General features: G+C 45.7%; 1 protein-coding gene across 2 annotated transcripts in view; it reads right to left on the bottom strand.

The window, feature by feature from the left end:
- Positions 1-11,886: 11,886 nt before the first annotated feature.
- The window catches only part of TMEM114 (transmembrane protein 114), a 31,295-nt gene continuing 19,744 nt past the window's right edge, over positions 11,887-23,437 (bottom strand). Inside the window, exons 3-4 of one of the 2 annotated variants that reach the window (XM_034783965.1) lie at positions 17,859-17,996; positions 11,887-12,350 (exon numbers count right to left, since the gene is read on the bottom strand). In XM_034783965.1, the coding sequence (XP_034639856.1) occupies positions 12,118-12,350; positions 17,859-17,996 (371 nt within the window). In that variant the 3' untranslated portion in view covers positions 11,887-12,117. The remainder of the gene's footprint in view (positions 12,351-17,858; positions 17,997-23,437) is intronic. The other variant, XM_034783966.1, reaches the window with a different exon arrangement.

Below are 23,437 nucleotides of genomic sequence, written 5' to 3'. Positions count from 1 at the left end.
ATGACAGGGAGAGCATGTGATCAAGAACCAGGCCTGCTGACAGTTGGAGGGCGACTGCAGAGACTGCAGGCCTAGGAGTCCGCACTCCAGTAAGGAGAGGAACACTGGCCAGGAAGGAGGCCAAGGCTGGGTGTGTAGGAAGAGGCCCTGGGAAAGAAAGGCAGGGCGATCGGGCAGAGACTCCAGTTGTTAGTGTCTCAGGGCTACTCTGCTGCAGGGGTGCTGGAACAATTTGTATAGTGAGGGCGCTGAGAGCCATTAAACCAAACTGTAAACCCTGTCTATAATGGAAACCACTTCAAGCCAGGGGGTGCGGGAGCACCCCCAGTTCCAGCACCTAAGGTCAGCTGTAGCAGAGGCTGGAGCCCTCGTGAAAGGGGAGGAGGGATTGATTGGAGCCCAAGAGCATAGACCCAGAGAGGAAGGGCTTTGCCTGGCGGGGGGAAGACTAAGTTTTATATTTCCTTGTCGACTCTGACTGATCAACTCCAGAAGGAATCAACTTTTGTAACTTAGCTGTAGGGATAAGTCACCTCAGATACCTAATCAGAGTGGGAGAGCTGGAGGACCACTGGGGGGGAAGATAGTGAGTCAGCATCTGAGAGAAAAGTGAGGCAGCAGATGGGCTGAAGCCTGACTGGCTAAATCCCTGCTTGTCACAGTGCTTGGTGAGGCTCTGGATGCTACTGTAACAAAGCATGTATACAATGATACAAAATAGACCACTCAAAAAAATCAGCCCATGCCCTTCAGTTAATCAATCCACCCACTGTGGCTGTTGTTATCCACCTGGATTATTAATACTTACTCCCACCCCCAGGGCCCTAGGGTGATCAGATGTCCTGATTTTATAGGGACCGTCCTGATACTTGGGGCTTTTATATATATATATATATATATATATATATATATATATGGGCTCCTATTACCCCCCCACCCCTGTCCCGATTTTTCACACTTGCTATCTGGTCACCCTACCCCAGGCCCATGAGCCCATTCATGGCATGTCACAGATCAAGTTAAGTGGCTCCATATAGAACTGGATCACTGACAATGTTCTACCTCCTCCACATTTCTGCAGTGGAAGTTGGCTCAGGCCCCCAGTAAAGTAAATGGGAGAGTTTCCTCTTTAATGGGATCTGGATCAGGCCTGGTGCTGCTGCAGGGTGAGTACTTCAAGACTGAGAGTGATATGTCCTTCCTGGGGATATGGTTTAGGGTTTGGAATGATTCAAATAGAGGGGGGGTTATATAAAGTTGAGTGTCATTCTGAAGAATGTAACTCCCGGTTACCCAACTGCCAGGGAATGCTGCTGTGTGCATGAATTCTGGAGAATCACCGCAGCAGCTCAAGGGATTAGTAACAGGGAATGAAGCCACCCTGCAGGTAAGGTCGACGTGGATTTCTGTGACTGGGTCTGGGTTCCAAAGAAAGCATTGCAAAAGCCTTGAGTTCTACTGGCCACTTGTACATTGTGTGGAAAAAGTCCATTTCCCAGTTCTAAATTTGCCATCTTTAGGTTTCATCAGACATCCCCCGTCTTGTATTAGCAGAGAGGGCAAAGGGGAGTGTCCAACTTATTTGCTCTATGCTTTTCGTTATTGTAGACCCCTCTCTCATGGTTTCTCTTATTTTCTCTTCTCTAAACTCAATCTTTTGGATTTCTCTTCCTGTGGAAGCTTTTCCATGCTTTCAAAAACCCCGATCAGTGGGAATTTTACCTTTAATAGGAACAGGATTTAGCCTCATAGAATTTTAATACAAATCTCATCCCAGAAGTTGGTGAGAGCATGTTTGCTGTATAGATTAGGGTCTCTAAAGAGGAAAGCACATAATAGACCTTGAAAGGCTTGTGTTTTTTGTTTTTTGTTTTTTTTGTGAGTCCTGCAAAGTTTGTTGTTTCTATGGGTTTGTGTCTGACAGTTATAATATTATTTTAATGTGGTTTTGCATAATTAAATTTCCTCTTTGTATAATACTAGTCAAATGGGAGTCATTGCAATAAAAGGTTTATTACACCAAAGGTTTTTCACAGTGCTGATGCAGCCAATTCCAAAATGTTATGGAAATGAAACTACTCCACAGTGTGGTACAGCTTCTTCCCTCTGTATGCTGCATGCATTGCAGAGAATATTACCTTGTAAATATTTGAGGAGGCCAGGTTGGATGGAGAAGCAAGTCCGCTACCTCAGCAGCCAGCTGTGTTGTCTAGAAGCAGAAAGAAGTCATTTGCAAAATGCTGTGTAGCTAGTGGCAGATAAATTCCTTTCAACACCTAGGGATCATTACACTAGGTGAGTCCCAGTGCTATGTGATAAACTACCTTCTGGGCAAAAGAAAAAACAATAAAATAATGAAGTATTAAATCTCTGCAGGAAACATCTTCCCTTTTTTAAAACCTCAGCAGCAAATTCTTCCAGCTGGTAGTTTTAAAAATCGGAACGTCTCCCCTCTTCCACCATCCTTTGGGTCACTAGGATCTGTGTCTGGTTAGCAGAGTAGACTCAGAGCCTGGGCTTCAGTCTGGGGTAGCAAAACTCGTATGTGTCCTGGGTCCTTGCACAGCTTGCGCAGAAGCCCACACCGCCGCATCCGCGCTGCTCTGTTTAGCCATGCTAGTGTGGGTATGTCTATGCATGCTGCAGTCACACCACAGACTGCAGTTGTAGATGTAACCTTAAGGGCTCATTTAAGGTCTGGTGTCTATTATACGACCTCATGAAGTGGGTGTTGCTCCTGCTGTAGTTCCAATGAGATACAGAGTTTAATTGTCCTTCACTTCCCCCATAACTGTTGTGTAATGTAGCTGTGGGCTGTCAACCAGCTGCCATGTTTCACCCCAATGGGGGCTGCATTTCAGTGGTGGGGAAAGAAAAATCCCAAAATGTTGCTTGTGTAATATATTAATTTAAGGCCCTGATCCTGCAAAGTCTTGCATCCACTGCAACCACTCGTACGCTGAAAGCTAAGCACATGGGTAAGTCTTTGCGGGATGAGGCCTACGTTCATAAAACAGTTTTGGCTCATTGGGAATGGAAGGTACAAGATAAAAACAGATGTTTTGCTTAATATATATTGCTATTCAGGTTTTATAATTACTCACTATGGCCCATCCAGGTGCCTCTTCTGAGCCATAGTGAGGTGGATGAGGTGAAGCTGTATTTCAGAATGCACATCATGAATACTTACTTATACACCTCTACCTCGATATAACGCTGTCCTCGGGAGCCAAAAAATCTTACTGTGTTATAGGTGAAACCACGTTATATCGAACTTGCTTTGATCCACTGGAGTACGCAGCCCCGCCCCCCCGGAGCACTGCTTTACTGCATTATATCCGAATTCGTGTTATATCAGGGTAGAGGTGTATTCTCATCTGGGACTTGGGAATAAATAATAATAATAATAATACTCACCTACATAACAACTGTTGGGATCCTTTAACTAATGTGGATAAAATACTTTGATTAAATACATACACTTCAAACAGCAACATAACAATAACATCGCATTAACCTGAGGGCCAAATTCATTGAGTTACACTTGTGTACCTGCTGAATCAAATGGACCAACTCCTACTCAAGTTATAGTGGTGTAAATGGAGCCCAGTCTAGTTCCTCTGCATTTGAGCAACTATTGTAAATAAGAGCAGAGTCGAGCCCAATGAATGTATTGGAGATTGTAGACCAGTATCTACAGATCCCTGCATAGAACTATCACATTAGCAGACTCCTGCAGTGCAGACTCCTGCAGTGCGTGACTTCACAGAGACTCGGGAAAGATAACTAAATTAACCAAAGGTAAGAAGTTAAAGCACATTAAAGGGCATTAAACCCCTCTGTGGACTCTCTCTCATTCAGAATTAAAGTGGCTTTAGATCACTTCAGCGTAATCCCTGCAAAAACATGTCAATCTTTTATGAAATTTTGCATATAAAAAATTGAAACCAAGTATTTTGATGGGGTCAAAATGTTCTGTTTAGACTTTATCGGAATGGACTTTGATTTTTTTTAATTGACTTTTTGTTTTGAAATATGTTTTATAATGTAATAAAGAAGTCCAAAATCAGAACAAAATACTTCAATTTTACTGAAATTAAATCTTTTCACACACAATTTTTTTCAAAAATTTCATTTAGTGGGAAATTTCTAAACTTTTTGTTCTGAATTGGAACAAAAAAAATTTTGAAATATGAGGATTTCCTATAGAATGGAAATTCCAAGTTTTGACAAGCTCTGGTTTTCTGTTCCAATATCCAAATTACAAGGAAGTGCAAGAGAGAGTTAGCTCCTCAAATGATCAGTAATCATGAAAGGCTTCCCATCAAAATGCAATGAGGAAAAACTGCCAGACCCATGATACCAGTCTATGTAGCAACCTGCCATTGGATCAAAAATGGACACAGGAGATCAAACTCGAAATGCAGGCAGATCACATCTCTCTCTGACAGATGTCTAGGGGGGGTCTTTCTCTTACTTCAGCAACACTTGTGTAGCTTGACATGCCAAGAAAGTCTCATTGCACTGAATTGAAATTGCCCAGGTTTTACAAAATCCAGAACTTTTTATCTGAATTGGTCAGAGGAAATCTTTCAACCACTACAGCAGTGGTCTCCAACCTTTTTATGCCCAAGATCACTTTTTTAATTTAAGGGAAGCCCAGGATCTGCCCTTTCCCAAAGCCCTGCACCTCTCACTCCATCCTCCCCTCTCTCCATCGCTGGCTCTCCCCCACCCTCACTCACTTTCACCGGGCTGGGGTAGAGGGTTGGGGTTCGGGAGGGGGTGCGGGCTCTGGGCTGGGGCTGAGGGTTCGCAGTGTCGGAGGGGGCTCTGGGCTGAGCCTGGGGCAGGGTGTTTGTGGTGCTGGAGGGGGTAAGGGGTGCAAGCTCTGGGAGGGAGTTTGGGTGCAGGAGGGGGGTCAGGGCTGGGGCAAAGTGTTGAGGTAAAGGAGGGGGTACAGGATGCTGGCAATGGCAGGGCGGTCAGGACTGGGGTTTGGGGTGCAAGAGGGGGTTTGGGGTGCAGGAGGGGGTTTAGGGTGCTGGATCCAGAAGGTGACTCAGGGCTGGAGGTTAGGGTGTGGCCTCCCGCCGGGCAGCACTTACCTCCAGCAGCTAGCTCCCGGTTGGTGGTACAGCATGGCTGCCGCTAAGACAGGCTCCCAGCCTACCCCAGCCCCACACTGCTCCCGGAAGGGGCCAACGTGTTCACACCTTCCATTTGCCACGGCTCCCCATTCCGGCCAATGGGAGCTTGGGGGGTGATGCTTGCAGGCAGGAGCAGTGTGCGTAGGGAAACCCCTACCCACCCTCCGCCCTCGGGACCACACTGGCTACTTCCAGGAGTGGCGTGGGGCCGGGGTAGGCAGGGAGCCTGCCTTAGTAGCAGCCATGCTGCACCACCGACAGGGAGCCTCTAGGATTGACCGGTTGGTGACCATGGCACTAGAGAATGTTTTAATCTGCCACTGAAAACACTAAAATGCTCTTTTCTCTCCTGCAAACCCCTGCTAAAATCTGTAGGGCAGATATCAGAGTCCATCCTACTCAGTTAGTTATTGCTCAGTTCTAACTCAGTCAAACTCAGTACTTGGTCCTAGGGTTCAAAGCTCAGGGCCAGCTGTGGAGTGCGGTGGTTTGCCCCAATTCCCCTGTTTGCAGTGCTGCTCAGTTTGGGTTAGGGTTGCCAATTTTCTAATTGCACAAAACTGAACACTCCTGCCCCGCTCCCTCTCCGAGGCCCCGCTCCCACTCGCTCCATCCCCCCTCCCTCCGTCGCTTGCTCTCCCCCATTCTCACTCACTCTCACCAGGCTGGGGCAGGGGATTGGGGTGCAGGAGGGGGTGAGAACTCTGGCTGGGGGTGTGGGCTCTGAGGTGGGGCTGGGGATGAGGGTTTGGGGTGGGGGGATGAGTGCTCCCAGGCCAATGGGAGCTGTGGAGCCAGCATTCAGGGCAGGGGCAGCGTGCAGAGCATCCTTGCCCTAGGGGCCGCAGGGACCTGGCGGCCGCTTCTGGGAAGCACGTGGAGCTAGGGTAGGCAGGGAGCCTGCCTTAGTCCTGGGCCCCTGCTGTGCCGCTGACCGGACTTCTGACGGCCCGGTCGGCAGTGCTGACCAGAGCCACCAGGGTCCATTTTCGACTGGCCATTCCGGTCAAAAACTGTACACCTGTCAGCAACCCTAGTTTGGTGGCCCTCTCAATCTGGCATAAAGGGTCGCAGCACCACTCAGAATTGGCCCCGCTGCCCTTCTGTGATGGAGGAGCAGTTGGGCCATATTTAAATGGTGCTGTGACCCAGTGCTCCAGGTCGCAAAGCCACTCACTCAGTTTTGGCCCAGGCACCCCTTTGTGTCCGGGCCAAAGCTGAATGGTACTGTGACTTTGTGTGCCAGGTCGCAATTCCAGGAGACATTGGGGTAGGGGGCTGGGCCCAGCCTCATGGGACAAGAACCAGTGCGTGCACAGAGAGTAGAGGTAGTGCAGGGGGAGCTCTTTCTCCAAACACACACAGCAGTCCTCTCGTCAATGGTGGGTTTTTTATGGGGGGGCCTTAGTTTCAGCTTTAATGTAAAATCATGTAAAACTAATTCAATCCGAGCTAATCAAATCTTATTTTATCTAATCAGTCTATGTAATTTCTGTTGCACACATCACCGTAGCACAGTAAATGGCTTTAATGAGTTACCATTGATCCATATTTTTCAAAATGCATGACTAATACTTCACTGAGTCTTAATTCTTAAGTTGAGACTGGATGTCTTTCTAGAAGATATGCTCTGTTATTGGATTCAATGTGGCAATCACTAGGTGAAATTCTCTGGACTGTGCTTTTCAGGAAATGTAGAAATATATTATTACAATGGCCTCTTCTGGCTTTAAAATTTATGGAAAAATGAAATGGTTATGTAACAATGCGCTGTATTTTCATAAAATATAGTAAGTCTAGGTATAGTCAGTGACCTACTGTTGCCACTAGATGTCAGCAAAGACCACTGTTCCTCTTTTGCAAAACAATTGTACAATGCAAGAAAGAAAAAGGTGTTTACAGACTTTTTCCGCTCTCTTAGATTAAATATTGAATGCAAAAAGATGAAGAGAGAAATGACATAGAAAACCACTCCAGCAATTTAAAAAATCAATATAGCATTTTTTTTGTTACCAAAATGAATAAAATACAGTTTTAAGAGAGCTCAGATCTAAAGCAAATGCTTTTCTGGTAGCTAAAGCTTCAGTTAAAGTTGTCAGAATTTTCCTTATAGCTTCCTGTTTTCAATAACTTTAAAAATTAATTCTCCTGTGGAGCCAAATATTCTGTGCAAAGACATGGAGCTGATGGGACCTTTTTAGGAAAACTCCTTCCGTCCTTGGAGCATGAAAAAATGCATTTGATAGTGTTTAAAATAAGTGACAGAGATTAGAGGGAAGGAGGGATGGCCTAGTGAGTAGGGCACTGATACAGGACTTGGGAGACACTGGATTTAATGCCACAGACTTTCTATGGTACCTTGGGCAAGTTATTTAATCTACCCCATGCCTCGGCTCCCCATCTGTAAAACTGGGATAGTACTTCCCTATCTCACCAAACATTATATGCATAAATCTATGAACAGCATTTTACTTTCAAAAGCATTTCCCATGGCGGTCGACCCATCAGCTCTGTCATTGTGACTGTGACTCTGGCAGTCCAGGTACCAGTGTATGCCAAAACCCCAGGCCTATTCCCCAGGCCTATTCCCTAATCCCAAAGGGATTGTTAAATGTATGAGTGGATTTGGTGTTTTAACTTCATGAAGACTAATGGGATGTTAATTGCATTGTTTTCACTTATTTGTAACCTGTCAAAAGGGGGTCTTGCAGGGGCTCTAGCCACCCCAAAATTTGCCTTAGCCACCCTGTAGCCAGCCTGTCACAGTGCCGTTCTCCAGCCACCCAGCTCTGAAGGCAGAGAGAGCAGCGGCTGCTGGCTGGGTGCCCAGTTCCAGCAACAGCGCAGGAGTAAACCCAGGCAAGGGTTCGGGGGGCCCAAAAGCAGCACCCGGCCTGTGTCCCCACCCACCGGGACACACCTCAGGATAGGGTGGGAGGTCTGGGGCTACCAACAGCACCCGGTTCTGACCCACTCCAGCCTGGGCTCCTGGGCCCTGCCCTCCGCAGCCGCTGACACCCAAGCAGCTATTAGCATCTGCAAGCAGCCAGTGCTGCGCACTGCCTGGCTCTGGCTTCTGGCCTCTGACCTGGCCGAGGGTCCTTTTTCTCATGTGCGCCAAGTATGTAAGTCTTGCCTTTTTCCTTCATTTTAACCATGGCCATTTTACCTAAGCATGTTTACATGTCAGCAGGGGTTAATGGGACAAGTCAGTCTGCCAGGCTCAGTAACGCATTGTGGGGAAGCACAGCAAACTACTGGATATCAAACAGGCATTAATCTTGCTGGCAGAAAGAACCATGATGGTCACATTTGTCACATTTTATAAAACTGCCTCCACACTATTTCCTGTCTCTGAGCCTAACCCAACAAGGTGCTGAGGACCTTAATTCCCATGGACTGTTCCACCCCATCTCTCTCTAGATATATGTGCGTGTTTGAATGCTTCACGTGGGGAATTATTTCAGAGAATTTTAAGGATTTTTCATAAACTCTCAAGGAAGAATAACGCTGTGCCATCATCACATCCAAATAGTGCAGGAAGTTCTAATAAGGAATTAGGGGAAGATTTTTAAAAGCTCCTAGAAGACACAGAAACATAATCCATTAGTGATTTATGGTGACAAATTCATTTGTTTTGTACTTAGTTCAGACCACTAAGGACCACTCCAGACCACTAAGGACTACTCCTTTATACGAACGTATATATTTATATTTATAAAAACTTTGTGCAACTACAATTCAGATGTTTTATAGAGGTACTTTGAAAGCATATCATATTAATATATAATAACTCTGCACAGAAAGCTGTCTCATTCCTTATGGAAAACGTATGTCTTAGTTCTCCTGTGCTTTTGTAAATCATGCTCAGCTGTGAGATGTCATTTTAGGGGGTTCATCACAATTCAGGCCCATTTTAATGGAGTAGCGGTAATAAATATTCAGAGATCAGCATGAAGCTGCTGCTTACAGTACGTTTATAAGTAACTACATTTAAAGTTACATGATACAAATTTTGGCACGGCATTAAATTGCGATTTCACACATACAGAGATTTTTGTTACTACTCAGGTGCTGAGTCTAACACATAACATTTAAAGTACCATACTCAAGTGTGTGTAACTTTGGTAATGAAGGATTTTCCCTACTTCCATTTTAAAGCAGTTACTATATTTTTGCACTGGTAAAGTGATTGCATGTTGATAGTACACAGCCAGAAATTTATCCTGCCTAATTCAAGTGCACGGCAACATGTTGAAAATACAATAACACTGGAATGTGGTGAGGTGAGATTTTCAAAAGCACCTAAGTGACCTTGGAGCGCAAGACTGATTGACTGTCCATAGGACTTGTGCTCCTAAATCACTGAGGAGCTTTAAAAAATCCTCCCTGTATTTCATCCTGATGAAAAGGAGAGAGAGGGTTTTGTGGGTAAGGCACTGGACTTGGAATCAGAAGATCTGGTTTGATTTCTGGCTCTGCCACAGACTTCCTGTGAGGCTTTGGGCAAATCACTTAATCTCTTTATTCCAACTCCATTAAATTCCCTTCTTTCCTGCCTTAGCCTGTTTACAGGGCTGGTTCTTTGGAGCAAGGCCTCTCTCTCTCTCTGTCCATACAGCACCTGGCACAATTGGACTCTGCTCTCAGCTGCGGTCTCTAGGTGCTACAATATCACTAATGATGCAGTTTTTTAATACAAAAAATAATAAATTGCTATAACATTTAACAGAAGCAGGTGAGAACAGTTATCCCCATTTTCAGTAATGAAGAAACTATGGTGCAGAGAGATAAAGGGACTTGCCCAAGGTCCCATTGCACATCAGGGGCACTGCTGAGACGTGACCGCAGCATCCTGACTCTCAGTCCTGTGCTAGATTTGCACAGTCTCCTTATTTCAGAATGGTTTTCCATGCGTCCATTTCATCTGGATCACTACACTGAAGTCATAAAGGAACACACATCCTTAATAGGAATATAGTGGAGCATTAGACTCAATATGGGCTTGATCCAAAGCCCACTGGAGTCACTGGGAGTTTGACGGTTAATCGCACTGGATCAAGCCCTCTATTAGGCATTATTGGCCAGGATACTCAGCACAGAAGATAAATTTCAGCTGAGCTGTATGTATGATTTTGCACAAGTTAAATACATCCTACCACAATGCATCAGAGTTTCCATTGAAATTATAAATCCAGATGTAGAAACATGTTGGAGAACAAAGTAAATGACAATGTTAAAGTATCAGAGAATCATAGAATATTAGGGTTGGAAGAGACCTCAGGAGGTCATCTAGTCCAACCCCCTGCTCAAAGCAGGACCAACACCAACTAAATCATCCCAGCTGGGGCTGTGTCAAGCCGGATAAAAACCTCTAAGGATGGAGATTCCACCACCTCCCTAGGTAACCCATTCCAGTGCTTCACAACCCTCCTAGTGAAATAGTGTTTCCTAATATCCAGCCTTGACCTCCCACACTGCAACTTGAGACCTTTGCTGCTTGTTCTGTCATCTGCCACCTCTGAGAACAGTCTAGCTCCATCCTCTTTGGAACCCCCCTTCAGGTAGTTGAAGGCTGCTATCATATCCCCCCTCACTCTTCTCTTCTGCAGACTAAATAACCCCAGTTCCCTCAGCCTCTCCTCGTAAGTCATGTGCCCGAGCCCCCTAATCATTTCCGTTTCCCCCTGCTGGACTCTCTCCAATTTGTCCACATCCCTTCTGTAGTGGGGGGACCTAAACTGGACACAATACTCCAGGTGTGGCCTCACCAGTGCCAAATAGAGGGGAATAATCATGTCCCTCGATCTGCTGGCAATGCTCCTACTAATACAGCCCAAGAATCATGCATTTCAAGAATCCAACTAGCAATGTGTAATAAATGGTGTGGGGTAAATATCGTCTACCATGTAAAGTGAGTGCTATGTTCTGAAGGAACTCTCTTGAAATTAGAAATACCTGACCTGGCTTACAGGTTTCTTGAGCTGTTTCATTTCTAACATTAGCTCTGTGTGTGCACATTCACATGTGTGTCATTAAAAAATAGAATCACAGCTATGCTATAAAAGATGAAGGTCTCCCATGTCTGAAGTGAGATGTAAGGGAACAGAGAGAATCTGTAATTAGTAAAGATTGTTAATTACTAATCTGTAATTAGTAAAGTGTTAATACCACTGATACTTACTGAATTGTACTTCAGACCAAGTCCTACTACTGTACCTGGGATATCACTCAAGTACGCTAGAAGCCCGAGTACTCTGGATTGTCATGTGTGTGGTTTAGGTCACCCTTCAAATATTCTGAATTCCATGGCACCCTAGATCACTAATCTGACTCTCATTCTGTGCAGTGAAACTGTGCTAGGAGATACATTTTTATTATTCATGTGTTTTTTGTCTTTCTCACTCTTTCTTAACCAGGCTTCAGATATATAGAATCTGTATAAGAGCAGACATGAAGGTCACAATGTCTAAGGGCTGCTTAGTAGCCTATGTACAATAAATGTAGTGATGGTCTCAGGCCAGCTGTTAAGGGAGAGAGGCTTCCATCACAGCTAGCACTAATTGGCACCTTTGTTAGGAGTCTCAGCAGAGGCCTAGGATTAAGTGGGCTGTGGAGACAGGACGCCAGTGCAGTCATGAGGCACTCTGTCAGGGGCAGTTGGCGGGGGAAAGGAAAGAGGAGAAGCTGTGTTGTGCTAGATCTGTCCTGCAATAAAAGGGGACAGCTCAGTCTCTGGGCTTGTCTAGTGAGCACTAAATACACACCATTTATTTTCTTTTAAAGACACAAAGGTCACCTCATTAACATTTAACAATGAACTGTTGCCATAGTGAGCACTGCACATTGGTTAAGAGAGGAGCTAGCTGAGCAGCATGGTACGCTCAGGAGTAGCTTTGCCATTCTTCTTATCCACAGTCAGTTCACCTTGTTAGATTCCACATTATCATTAGGCTGCATTGCTGCTTCAGATCCTCTGCTCCCGTCTCTGTTTGAGGCCTACCACTCGGGCAGCCAGCAGGAACGCTGCCCCAGTCAGCACCTCTGCAATGAAGGAGACCCACACAAGCACCAAAGACCAGCCAAACTTGATGTCAACTTCCTCCAAGAGATTGTTCCTTCCCAAAAGGCAGAGAGCTTCCTTGAAGGCAGCCGCTGAGTATGCGACGTAGACACTGATCCCAGTGAGCGTAACAAGGCCTAGAGGAAACACAAATACAGTATAGTGTTGGGGTCCACTTTACTTGAGTCAAAACTGCGTGGTTAGGGCTCTGCTAGATCTCCTTTGCCGTCCCTCCCTGTATACACAGGCAGGACTCTCTTCTGCCCTGTTTTTGTTTCTTGTCAATGTCCCTAGTTTTGTTTTGGTCTCTGTATCACTTAAGTAATTAACCAAAATGCAAAACAGCATGTTTCCTGATGTACATCTAATGATGTGTGTTCAGACAACTAAAAATATACAGCCCAACTTACAAAATTGTATTATATAATGGGCCTGATTCGCCCCTGCTTTGCGCCTTATATAGTTGTGTACTCATGTGAAAAGTGGGTGTGAATGGGAGTGTTTTATAGACACTTTGCACAGCTGTAAATGACTACACCGGGTGCAAGTAGAGAACTGGTTTATACATTTCAGCTCAATGATGCTGCTTGTATTTAGGCTCAAATTTTCAAGTGTGGTCTCTAATGTTGAGTCCCCAGCTTAAAACTCCTTGGGCTTTACAGAATTTGCAGAATTGCTGTAGCTGCGTTGGTCCAGGATATGAAAGAGAGGAGGTAGGTGAGGTAATATTTTTTATTGAACCAACTTCTCTTGGTGGAAGGCACACGCTGAAGAGGAGTTCTGTGTAGCTCGAAAGCTTTTACCTTCCACCACCAGAAGTTGGTCCAATAAAAGATATTGTCTCACCTACTTTGTCTCTCGAGTCTTATGGTCAGCTCCAGGACTGGACTGGAACGGCTCACCACTTCCAGAAAATCAGACTGTAGGTATGTCAAGCTGGGCTCCAGAAAAATCCAGGTACTCAAAATAAGCATCCACATTTTTCAAGAGTGGCTGCATAATTTGTCAATTGCTGCAGGACGGGTGGTGAAACCCAAATTCAAGACAGGATCGCAGTATAAGGCTGTTTAGGGGGGGCATGCTCCCTCGGGACAGCTCTGTTATTAGGTGCAGTGTATAGAGCCTGCTGTGGAATCAGCCTCATGCTGCTTTTCCCATGCAGATGCAGAGGGGACTTTTTGTCCAGGGAGAAGGAGATTTCCACCTCTGCAGCATGTTCCCCTAGCTCCGTACAAGGCCCCTCCCAGGTGCTTCTGTTCCAGTGAGGACAGAAAGGGCTGAGGGCAGGGAGGCCATCTCAGCTCCTCCCAGATTGTCTCCCTGCTAAAACCCCAAGAGAAAACTCTAAAAGTTAATACTCCCTGACTTCCCTGGGCTGGCTTGCCTCCCTCTCCCACCACCAGCAGCAGTGAGCAGGGCATCCTTGCCCCTGCATTTACAATGGAGTCATGCATCTGTGGAATTTAGACAAAGGGTGGGGCCTCCATGTAAATGGCCTTGTTCTCCAGACAATTGCTAAGATCCATGATATCTGGGGGCTGGAGCCCCAGGCCTTTTCTGCACGGAGGTGGGAGATACCCTAATCCCACTCCCTGATGGAAGAACCCTAGGGAGCAGTGTACATTAAAATTCTCAGAGCTTCCTGTCCCCTGCTTCTGTATAGGGGGGATGAGGCCTTAAGCTGGTGCAAAGCAATCAAGAGTTACCAAGCCAGGTGTTAAATAGAGAAATTCCTCCTAGTGCACATGGCTAGCATAAGGCCAGTCCATTATTAAAGTCTCACTTTCTCCCTCACTGTCATAGGGTAAGCAGGGCTTTTAAAGTCCCAGCTCTCACCTGTGCCTGGCTCTTCTCTACCTGGATCATGTGACTGTGGGCGGGGAGCAAGGCCTGCTGGGAAGAAGGAAACAGGATAAAGGGTGGAAGAGAGGTGGCAGGAACAGCCCACTGGATGATTCCATGGTAATTAGAGTTTGCAGAGTGCTTAGATATGGCTCTCTGGTAGGAGAGAGCTGACAGAGATCCAGCAGAAGCCTGGGAAGCTCTCCAGACGCAAGGGTTGGCCTGGAGCTGGTGTGTCTCCCTGCTAGCAGAGTAGCCTAGAAAGGACTGTATGGAGGATGTGTAAGAGGGTCTAGGATGCTGGGAAGTGAGCTAGTGTAGGGAATAGCCCCAGTGAAAATGTAGAGGCTATAGCTGAGGAATGCTTTTTTGTTTAGGCTCTCAAGGCTAACAAAAGGGCAAAAGGACCTGGGTTCTTCTACATCTCAGCTGTGCCACCTGAAAAGGCTGCAATGAAGTGACTAAGGACTGTGGTCCAGAGATAGTGAAGTTATCTGTGGAGCACTTAAAAGAGAAGATTTGTGGTGGTTTTGTTTGTGCTCCTGTTTGCCTAGGAAGAAGAGATCTAGTCTGACCATAGGTCAAATTGCCCTACCAGCCTGCGAAAGACCTCTTTGGTGGGAAACTGAGGCACAGATGCATCTGGACATCAGAGAGGTAAAACACATCCATACTCTTGGTTGAAGGAGTGCATGGGGCTTGCTAGACCTTAGCATGAGGGTGAATCTCTTCCCCCTGTACACAAACTGCCAAATAAGGATAAGGGGATTATTTTCATGGGGGTTTGGGGAAGGTCTTCTAGATTCTGATACTCTAACCAGGGTGGGCACATTTAAGAGGTGGCAAGCTAAAGTGTTCCAAAACCTGGAACATACAAACTGTGCTGGCAAGGAAAAAGCCCCGGTGTTTGTGTCTGCAGCCTAAAGCAGTGGTTCTCAAAGCCGGTCCGCCGCTTGTTCAGGGAAAGCCCCCGGCGGGCCGGCCAGTTTGTTTCCCTGCCGCATCTGCAGGTTCGACCGATCGTGGCTCCCACTGGCTGTGGTTCGCCGCTCCAGGCCAATGGGGGCTGCAGGAAGCGGCGGCAGCACATCCCTCGGCCCGCGCCACTTCCCACAACCCCCATTGGCCTGAAGCGGCGAACCGTGGCCAGTGGGAGCTGCAATCGGCTGAACCTGCGGACACGGCANCAGAGGGGTAGCCGTGTTAGTCTGAATCTGTAAAAAGCAACAGAGGGTCCTGTGGCACCTTTGAGACTAACAGAAGTACTGGGAGCATAAGCTTTCGTGGGTAAGAACCTCACTTCTTCAGATGCAGATCCATTACTTGCATCTGAAGAAGTGAGGTTCTTACCCACGAAAGCTTATGCTCCCAGTACTTCTGTTAGTCTCAAAGGTGCCACAGGACCCTCTGTTGCTTTTTACGCCTAATCTAAAATACCTCACAGGGTACTGTGAGATTTAGTTAGTATTGTTAAGTCTTGCCCTAAGTAGCTTGTATATCACTTTGAGGTACAAGGATAGAAGATTGCTATTAATGCTAATGTGTGGCAAGGCGGGTATTTATAGGCTTGTTGCTCTACCAAGGCAATGTATGTTATGAAAGAACATTGCATTAAAGCTGCTGCCATGTTTCTTCTCTTTTTCCAAGAGAGAATTCATTGATTTGTGTGTATGCAGTTCGCTCTGGTATTGTGCGCACAATGTTAATCTCATGCCTGTAGCAAATTCCCTGGAAAGAAGTAGGACTAGGAAGTAGGGATCAAAATCATACTGGAGGTTTATAAAATAAAGGATTACACTCCTCATTCAAGAGATTCTGCTTGTAAATTTTGCTTTGGCTTGCTGCTCAGATTCCATAGTGAGCACCACTGTAAAACACTGATTGCATGCAGGTATTATGGTGATCAGTTAGACATTATTAGATGTCAGAGTATCCTGGCCTGCATATCTCAACTCTTGCCATCTGAACCTATCAAAATGTTTGTCACTGTAACAAGATATCAGGTTCCAGATATCTAGGCAGAAATGCAGAGTTGTTTTGCTGACTCATGCTGATGTCATGTGCTAGGACCCTGAACAGACTCAATTACTCTTACTCAGTGTCACCCAGACCACGTGGGTCCTATTAGTAATTAGCTTAAATCCAGATGTAGACAGGGAGTTAAATCTGTCTCTTTGAGCAGCTGCAGAAATAGAATCCTGCAATAGAAAACTGTAGGACCAACCTTAGGAGAAAGCTTAGTCTGAGGCCGGCTTTGTTAACAATAAAGGCAAATCCCAGACAGGAGTTTAGAACTGCTCCAGAGCAAATGTGCACTGTTAGGAGAAGAGTGGGAGCCCCATCTGCTTACACTCTGCTTTCCACACGTGCTAGGATGGAGCAGGATTAGACACTGGAAACTCTAAATACGATGATGGGAATTCTCCTATTTATTACCGTCTACGTTGTATGATCCCAAACCCCTACTGGCAGAGTTTACCTTAGTATCATGGGGAAATATAAACTGGCCAAAATGGAGATGAGTTAAAAGTGGGTGCAACTACCAGGAAGGAATGTCTCTCTCCTTGTGATGGCCTCACCTTCCAGCAGAATGGGCCCTAGTGCTTGGCATCTCTGAAAATCAGGCCCTTACACTGCAAGCCATTGCTAAAGACAGGGTGCTTTGGGATGCTCCAAGCAAATGTAGATGACATGGTGGTTTGAGAACTTACAGTGGCCTGTCTACAGTGATTCTTCCACCATTGCTGTTGCTGATGAAGCTGTACATGTGCTAGGGCAATAGTAGCTTTCCTTTAAAAACAGTCAATGTAGAAATGGGTAGTGGGAGGCTTGCGTAAATGAAGATGGCGCAGGGCAGTCCGTTTCAATTAGCTTGCAGTTTGATCATTAAAACGTTAGAGGGGATTAGAAGTGGCTTTAATGCTCATTCACACTGGGTCACAATCTGGCTCACTGCTTTTTGATTCCACCAAATCAAAATCCTTACAATAGGAGAGGGGGCAATTATTAATCCAGCTCCAGGAATCCTCACCTCCGGCTCCTAAGTAAAAACACTCTCCCTAGAGTACTGATAGGGACACTTGAAGCCTTGAACCTGTTTCTGTTAATGTTATTTGTGTTAACTGGAGCCATTCATGCACGGTGCTGAGCAGAGAACTGAGGGCATTTGGTACCTCACAGGGCTGGGTGGTAGCTTCCTAGCTCAAAGCAAATAGTAAGGATAAAATAAATGAAATAGCTGGACAGACCATGTAAGCCCCAATTTACAGGCCTGATACAGAGTCCATTGAAGTCAATGGAAATCTTCCCACTGATGGCTGTTTTTGTTTGGTTTTTTTCCTTGAGCTTAAGATCAAGCCTTAACTCACTACAGTTCAAAGTTGTATAATGCCAAGTTTCATAAATTCCAAAGCCTTTTGCATTCTACTAAGATTTAAAAAAAAAAAATCTTGTCTCTAGAAGAGAAAACTGACATAACATTTGCCAAAAGGGTATTTAACCTTTCAAGGATGAAGATACTGTGTTCAAGATGTCTCTCAGTCCTCCACGAGACACAACTATATGTAACTTTCTGCTATTCCTTGTTGTAAATGTCAGCTGATTACCTCAGAATCCATATTACTAGCTTGTCAATCTGCAAGGAGACGAATGAGAAAGCACATGAAGTGAAGGCACTCAGTCTGAAAGCAGACACTTGGCTGGTTCTGTTCTCATTGTCTCTTTACCCTCTGGTAGTTGAAGTGCTACAGTTCTAAGCTGTCACCCTTAGTCTCATTAACAAAAAATAGGACTCAGTACAATACCTCCAAAAAGAAAAAGCCATCCCGTCATTAGAAGCAGCAGGTAGGCCCTGGCAAGAATACTAATAAATCCAGTCATTCCTCCAAAAATCATCAGGATCAGGCTGAGAGGCAGCAGGATTACAAATGTCCCATGCATGTCTAGAGAGAAATGAAAGTTATCAATGTTTCATTATCACTGCCATTGATTGCATTACAGTAGTGCCCAATCAAGATCAGAACTTTATTGTGCTGGGTACTGTACAAGCACATAGTAAGGCCATCCCTGCTCCATGGAGTTTACAGTCTAAATAGACAGGATGAAGGGTGAGAGAAATGAGATGTGACAATGAGATTTTGATCCCTTCACTTAGACTTAGTAGTACTTTATTCAGTGAACAGCTCTACTGATTGCGCTTCTCATTGTGAGCAAGGGTTTCAGAATCTGGCCCATAGAGATCAAGGTGATGGGTTGCAAGCTTCATGTTAGTTCCAGGTCTTGGTTTTCTGAGATTCCATACAACATGGAATATTCTTAGTGCTGACTAACTTCAAAGACTCTGTGATAGGGATGAGAGGTTACTGACATAATGGGACAGCAGATGGCTAGGGTGAAACCTGAAGTGGGTGCTCACTGTCAGATGCATCTCAGAATTCCCTTGAAAGACTCGTGTCAAAGCTTTTAAATGACAATTCTGCACAAGGCAATGGTCAGAGGGCTGAAACTCTTCTGATTCAAGTTAATTTTTCATCCTGTCTCCCATCAGTGTTGCTGATTTCTTCTCTTCAAACGCTGGGCTTTTACCTCCTATTCTCAATTATTCCTGCTTTTTATTGTAAGTGCTGGGGTTGGAGAAGAAGGGGGGAGCGTAGTGTGATGGAAGCAGCAGGGACTGGGATCCAGGGCCCCTGGCATCTCTTCTCATCTCTACCATGGTCATGCAGGGACCTTGGTAAGTCACAGGTTACTGGCCCCTGTGCCTCAGTATCTGGATGTGGGTGATGTGAAGGTTAACTCGTTAGCTTGAAACCTTGGTTTTGCCCACGCACCAAGCCTGTTTGAAAGGCTTTGTGCGAGAAACCAGCACAACGGCTGAGGAGGACAAGCCAGAGGCAGAGTTCAGCGCACCTGCCAATCTCAGGCTACCATTCCTGCCCCTGGATTGTAATAGCGGCCACATTCCCATTGAGCAACCACCCCGGACCCCAGCTCCAGTGCACACTGAGTGCCAAAGGGACTCAATTGATAGCTTCTGTTTCCCAGCCTTTCCCATGTAGTGGTACTACAGGGTTCTGCTATATTTTGGTCCTGCAGCTACTGAAGGGCTAAGAGGACTTGTCCCTTAATAGTTGTAATGCAGTTTGAGATCCATGCATGAAAGGCATTCAGCAGAATAGGCGAGAGCCCCATAAACCACTGGGGTTGCCCAGGGGTAAATCAGGGCAGCATTAATCCACACACATAACAAATTGTGAGCATGCCCACATCATCATCATCTGGAACATAGGCAAGTCCTTTCCCTACCACCTCCTACTAATGCCAGGGCTGTATAATAAATACTCTCCAGCTTCTGAGGACACTGCAGGAATATTTATCCATTAACTTTAGTGACAGCATAAGATTATCTAACCCAGCATGCCTTCCCTTTTCTGCTTAATATTATTTTAACCAGCTTCTTGCTCTTCCACCTTTTGTTGTAGTGCCCTATTCTGTATAGGTTGGTTATGCAGTGTGTGAGACCGCTCTGCCCCTCTCCCCTTGTGGAGTGTCCCCCCGCACATGCACACATTTCAGTCCTTCAGGGGGAAGCAGTCTCTTTCATCTTAGTCCTTCTCAGAACACTGAGCACTTCCACTAGCTCATTGAAACACCTTCTTTGTCCTCAGCCCAGCTCCCTTAATACTTCATCACGTAGATTCTCCAGACTTGGACTCATCTTTGCTGCTGTCCATGGAATCCTCTCCAAAGCCAAAGTTCCCTTAAGTGGTCTGATAGCCTCCCACATGAACCCATAAGCCTTTTGTCCTTACCTTTGTCCTACTTCATCCCAGCCAACCTCTCTATGTACTTAACACGAGTACACTACCCGTGTAATCATAATTTAGCCTTCCTGTGCATAAACCTTATGATCACCTCCAGTTATATAACCACATATTGGATTTTTTAGCCCACCACACCTCTGCCTTGCTTAAAGCCTAAGATGGATGATGATCACCATAGGCGCCGACTTCTAGTTTTCCCCAGGGGTGTTCCAACCTTGCTCTGCCCCCAAGGCCTCACCCTCACTCTGCCTCTTCCTGCCCCTGCTCCGCCCTCTTCCCACGAGGCTCCTGCCCACTCGCTCTCGCTGCTCTCTGCCCTTCTCCAAGCCTTTCCCCATGGCCTGCCGATTAGCTCATCAGGGCACTGCCAAACAGCTGATAGGCAGCGATGCTACTGAACAGCTGTGGCTGATGGGTGCTGACCATCCATTATTTTTTTTTCCGTGGGTGCTCCAGCCCCTGAGCATCCATGGAGTCAGCGCCTATGATGTTCACTTCTTGAAAAACTATTCAAGATTTGTTTTATCCATTTTTCAATGGGTGGCCCCAGGCCTTGTTTACTGCACACTATTCAAACCCTGCTCTGAAGACAGAATTATTAATTTTCTCCTGGGATTTTCTATGTTGTTCATCACTGCAGTGTCAGAAGGCATCACAGAACATATTTTATTTTCAATATCCCTGTGAGATGAAGGAGTGGCTATATCCTCACTTCACAGATGGGGAACTGAAGCACAGAGGTCAAAGGTATCGATTAATTTTGAGTGTATAGGACCTGACTTTTTTTCTTTCCCAGAGAAATTACCATTATATAGCACTTAATATATATGCAAACACAGCTCCTGTTGGCTTCAATTGCAGCTGTGAATGCTCAGCTCTTGTGCAAATCAGACCCCAGGGTCTCAAGTCAGGTCCCCAGAAAATGAGGAACACACAGCTAGTGACCATTTGTGAAAAGTTTGGTTGAAGTGACTTGCCCAGCATCACACAGTCTGAGGTAGAATCCAAGTCTTCAGGATTCAACTTCTTTAACCATGAGGCCATCCTTTATCTTCCTGCAATCCCTTGCCTCAGTCACTGCACACCTTCCACCTTCAACAACTGAGGCAGGGGTCCTACCGACAACAGACTTCTTCACTATACAACCAGGATTCATCCCTAGAGCAGGTCTATCCTGGGCTCTGAACAAGGTAGAATTCCAGTGGCGGGAGGGGAGAAGGGGCGGGAATTGTGATCATGTAATTAAAGACACACAATGCATGCTCGCAAAGGGGCTGAATTAAGGTTGCCCAGATAGGAAATGCCAGAATTAAGGCTAACTTTGAATACCTGACTCTTCAGTCTTAATCTTTTAATGTTGCTTTGTATATAATTATTATAGAGTTCTTAAAGAAAAATGAAAAAATAAATTCCACTATGTGTCATCATACCAACCCCTACATGGGTCATCAGCAGGGCTGGAACCTTTAGATCATCACACAGACCTCTGCTATTTGTGCTAACTATGTAACTGACAGCAATAGTAGGTTATCATCTTCTAGATGGACCTGCAACTTTGCTAGTGGGTTTCACAGTTATTTGCTGGCTGAAGAGGAATGGGGAGAATCTTGGTTCCATTCCAGGCCCTGGAGGGGAGTGTTCTCTAATGGGCACAGACTCTTCTGTCCCCTCCCCCTCCAAATTTTCTTTGTCCACGTCCTGGATCCCTGTCCCAGTCCCACTATCCTTGCTATTCCAGTCTCCACTCCTCAGGTTTCTCATCCCAGTCTCCTTGCTGAGTCAGTACCAGTCTTCTCTTCCCCCACCTCTCTGGTCTGGCTCTTGTCCCCTCTTCATTTGAACTGGACAGCTTCCTCCTTCACACTGGGGGGGGGCCTAGCATGGGGAGCCTTGAAAGACAGGCTCCCTGTTCTCACTTTAGGTGTCTGAACCTGGAGCCAGAAGAGCCCACAGCAGTCTTAGTTGCAATTTCAAGGACAGTCCTGTTCAGCCCCAGGCTGAAACATGCCCAGTGCAGGGAATCTCCAGGAAATTCAATGTTAAAATGTAAGTCTCTATTGAGCATGTGCAAGCAGCAGTATTCCTCCTCCTCCCCCCCACCCCCAAAGGCTTATGACTTGAGCAACTCTTCACAGGGAAGGCAAAAGGCTTATCCCTGATACAAAGGTCATCCTCTGCCAAATTTCAAGTCCCTGCTACAAAAAGTGGCCACTGGAGATGTTCCAAAAAAAGAGGTCTTCAGAACTCTTTGACATGGGCAAAACAACATTTTTCCTAGCCACCCTCTCAGAAACAGCTGAATCATTTTGGCTGAAATTTTCCAAGACAATTAACCATTTGGGTTGCTAGATAACTCAGAATGAAAGTTTGACAAAACTATAAACAACTGAAAGCGGGGTTTTACAATGGGAAATGTTGGGCAACCAGCCCTGCCTACAATAGACCAATAACTAATAATATTCACACCAGCACTACTCAGTTTCCTAGGGGGATCCAACAAATACTTTTCTGTGTCTTCTGTTAATATTCTGTCCTTCTGCTAAATCGACATAGTGTCTTGTTTGCTTTTATTCCCTGCAGCTGTTCACTGGGTTAATGGTTGATCTGAATTTTTTCCATAACCCTTACGTCTCTCTAGCTATCAGTCTTTTAGATAACCATTTCATTTAGTACATTTGCCTTATCTTGAGTCCTTCCTCCCATACTAAATGTTTTACATTTGTCTGTGTTGACCTTTTCACCCTGACCCACTTTGGTGGGGTATTCTAACAGCTGTGTAAATAGAGTTGCTATTTTCCTATTGCATTGAAACTCCCTTCATAAACCTTCTTTATTCATATCCATCTCTCCCCCTCCTAAGATCAAGAAGCACCTACCTACCATGATCTACATAGCTCACCCCAAGATCAAGAAACACACCCTCATTCCCATTGCTACTGTCCACCTGCCCCCAAGGATGGTCAGCAGCCCACTCTGACATCCAGATGCTGAGATCCACCTGCTTGCCCCATTGACACCTACCTGCCAGCTGCTGCTGCAACCCACCTAGTCCCCTTAAATCTTACCTGCCTATTTGGTCCATTCTATAGCATGATATAGGTTGTATGCTGCAGGAGAGAGCAATCGGATCTCTCAGGGGCGTGTGCTCAGAGTGGAGGAGATGAGCACACATGGGGAGACGGGTATGTCTCAAACATGGGGTGGGGGGAGCACAAGAAAGAAGTGACTCTGCACAATGAGTAGCTCACCAACTAACTCCACCACAACCCTGCTCTCCCCACGATAGGAGAAGGGAAACATTCCCGGGGTAGAGGCTGGTATCATAATCCTACGGGGCCATGATCCATGTGGTCCTTCCCCTACACCTCATCCGTCTGCCTTTATCTACATGACCCTATAATGTAGCTTTCAGATGTGGTGCTTCACATGATCATCCCCATAAAATCATTAACCTCAACCACCCCATGTTTAGGCTTCCTGAAGATTAAATGCACTATAGGGTTGCCAGTAGTGGAGCAGAGTTTAAATGTAATGGGCCAGACCTTCAGTTAGTATAAATC

Source organism: Trachemys scripta, chromosome 10 (genome assembly GCF_013100865.1).
Source record: "Trachemys scripta elegans isolate TJP31775 chromosome 10, CAS_Tse_1.0, whole genome shotgun sequence".
Classification (NCBI taxonomy): Eukaryota; Metazoa; Chordata; order Testudines; family Emydidae; genus Trachemys; species Trachemys scripta.
This window is presented reverse-complemented; position numbering and strand designations above follow the sequence as displayed.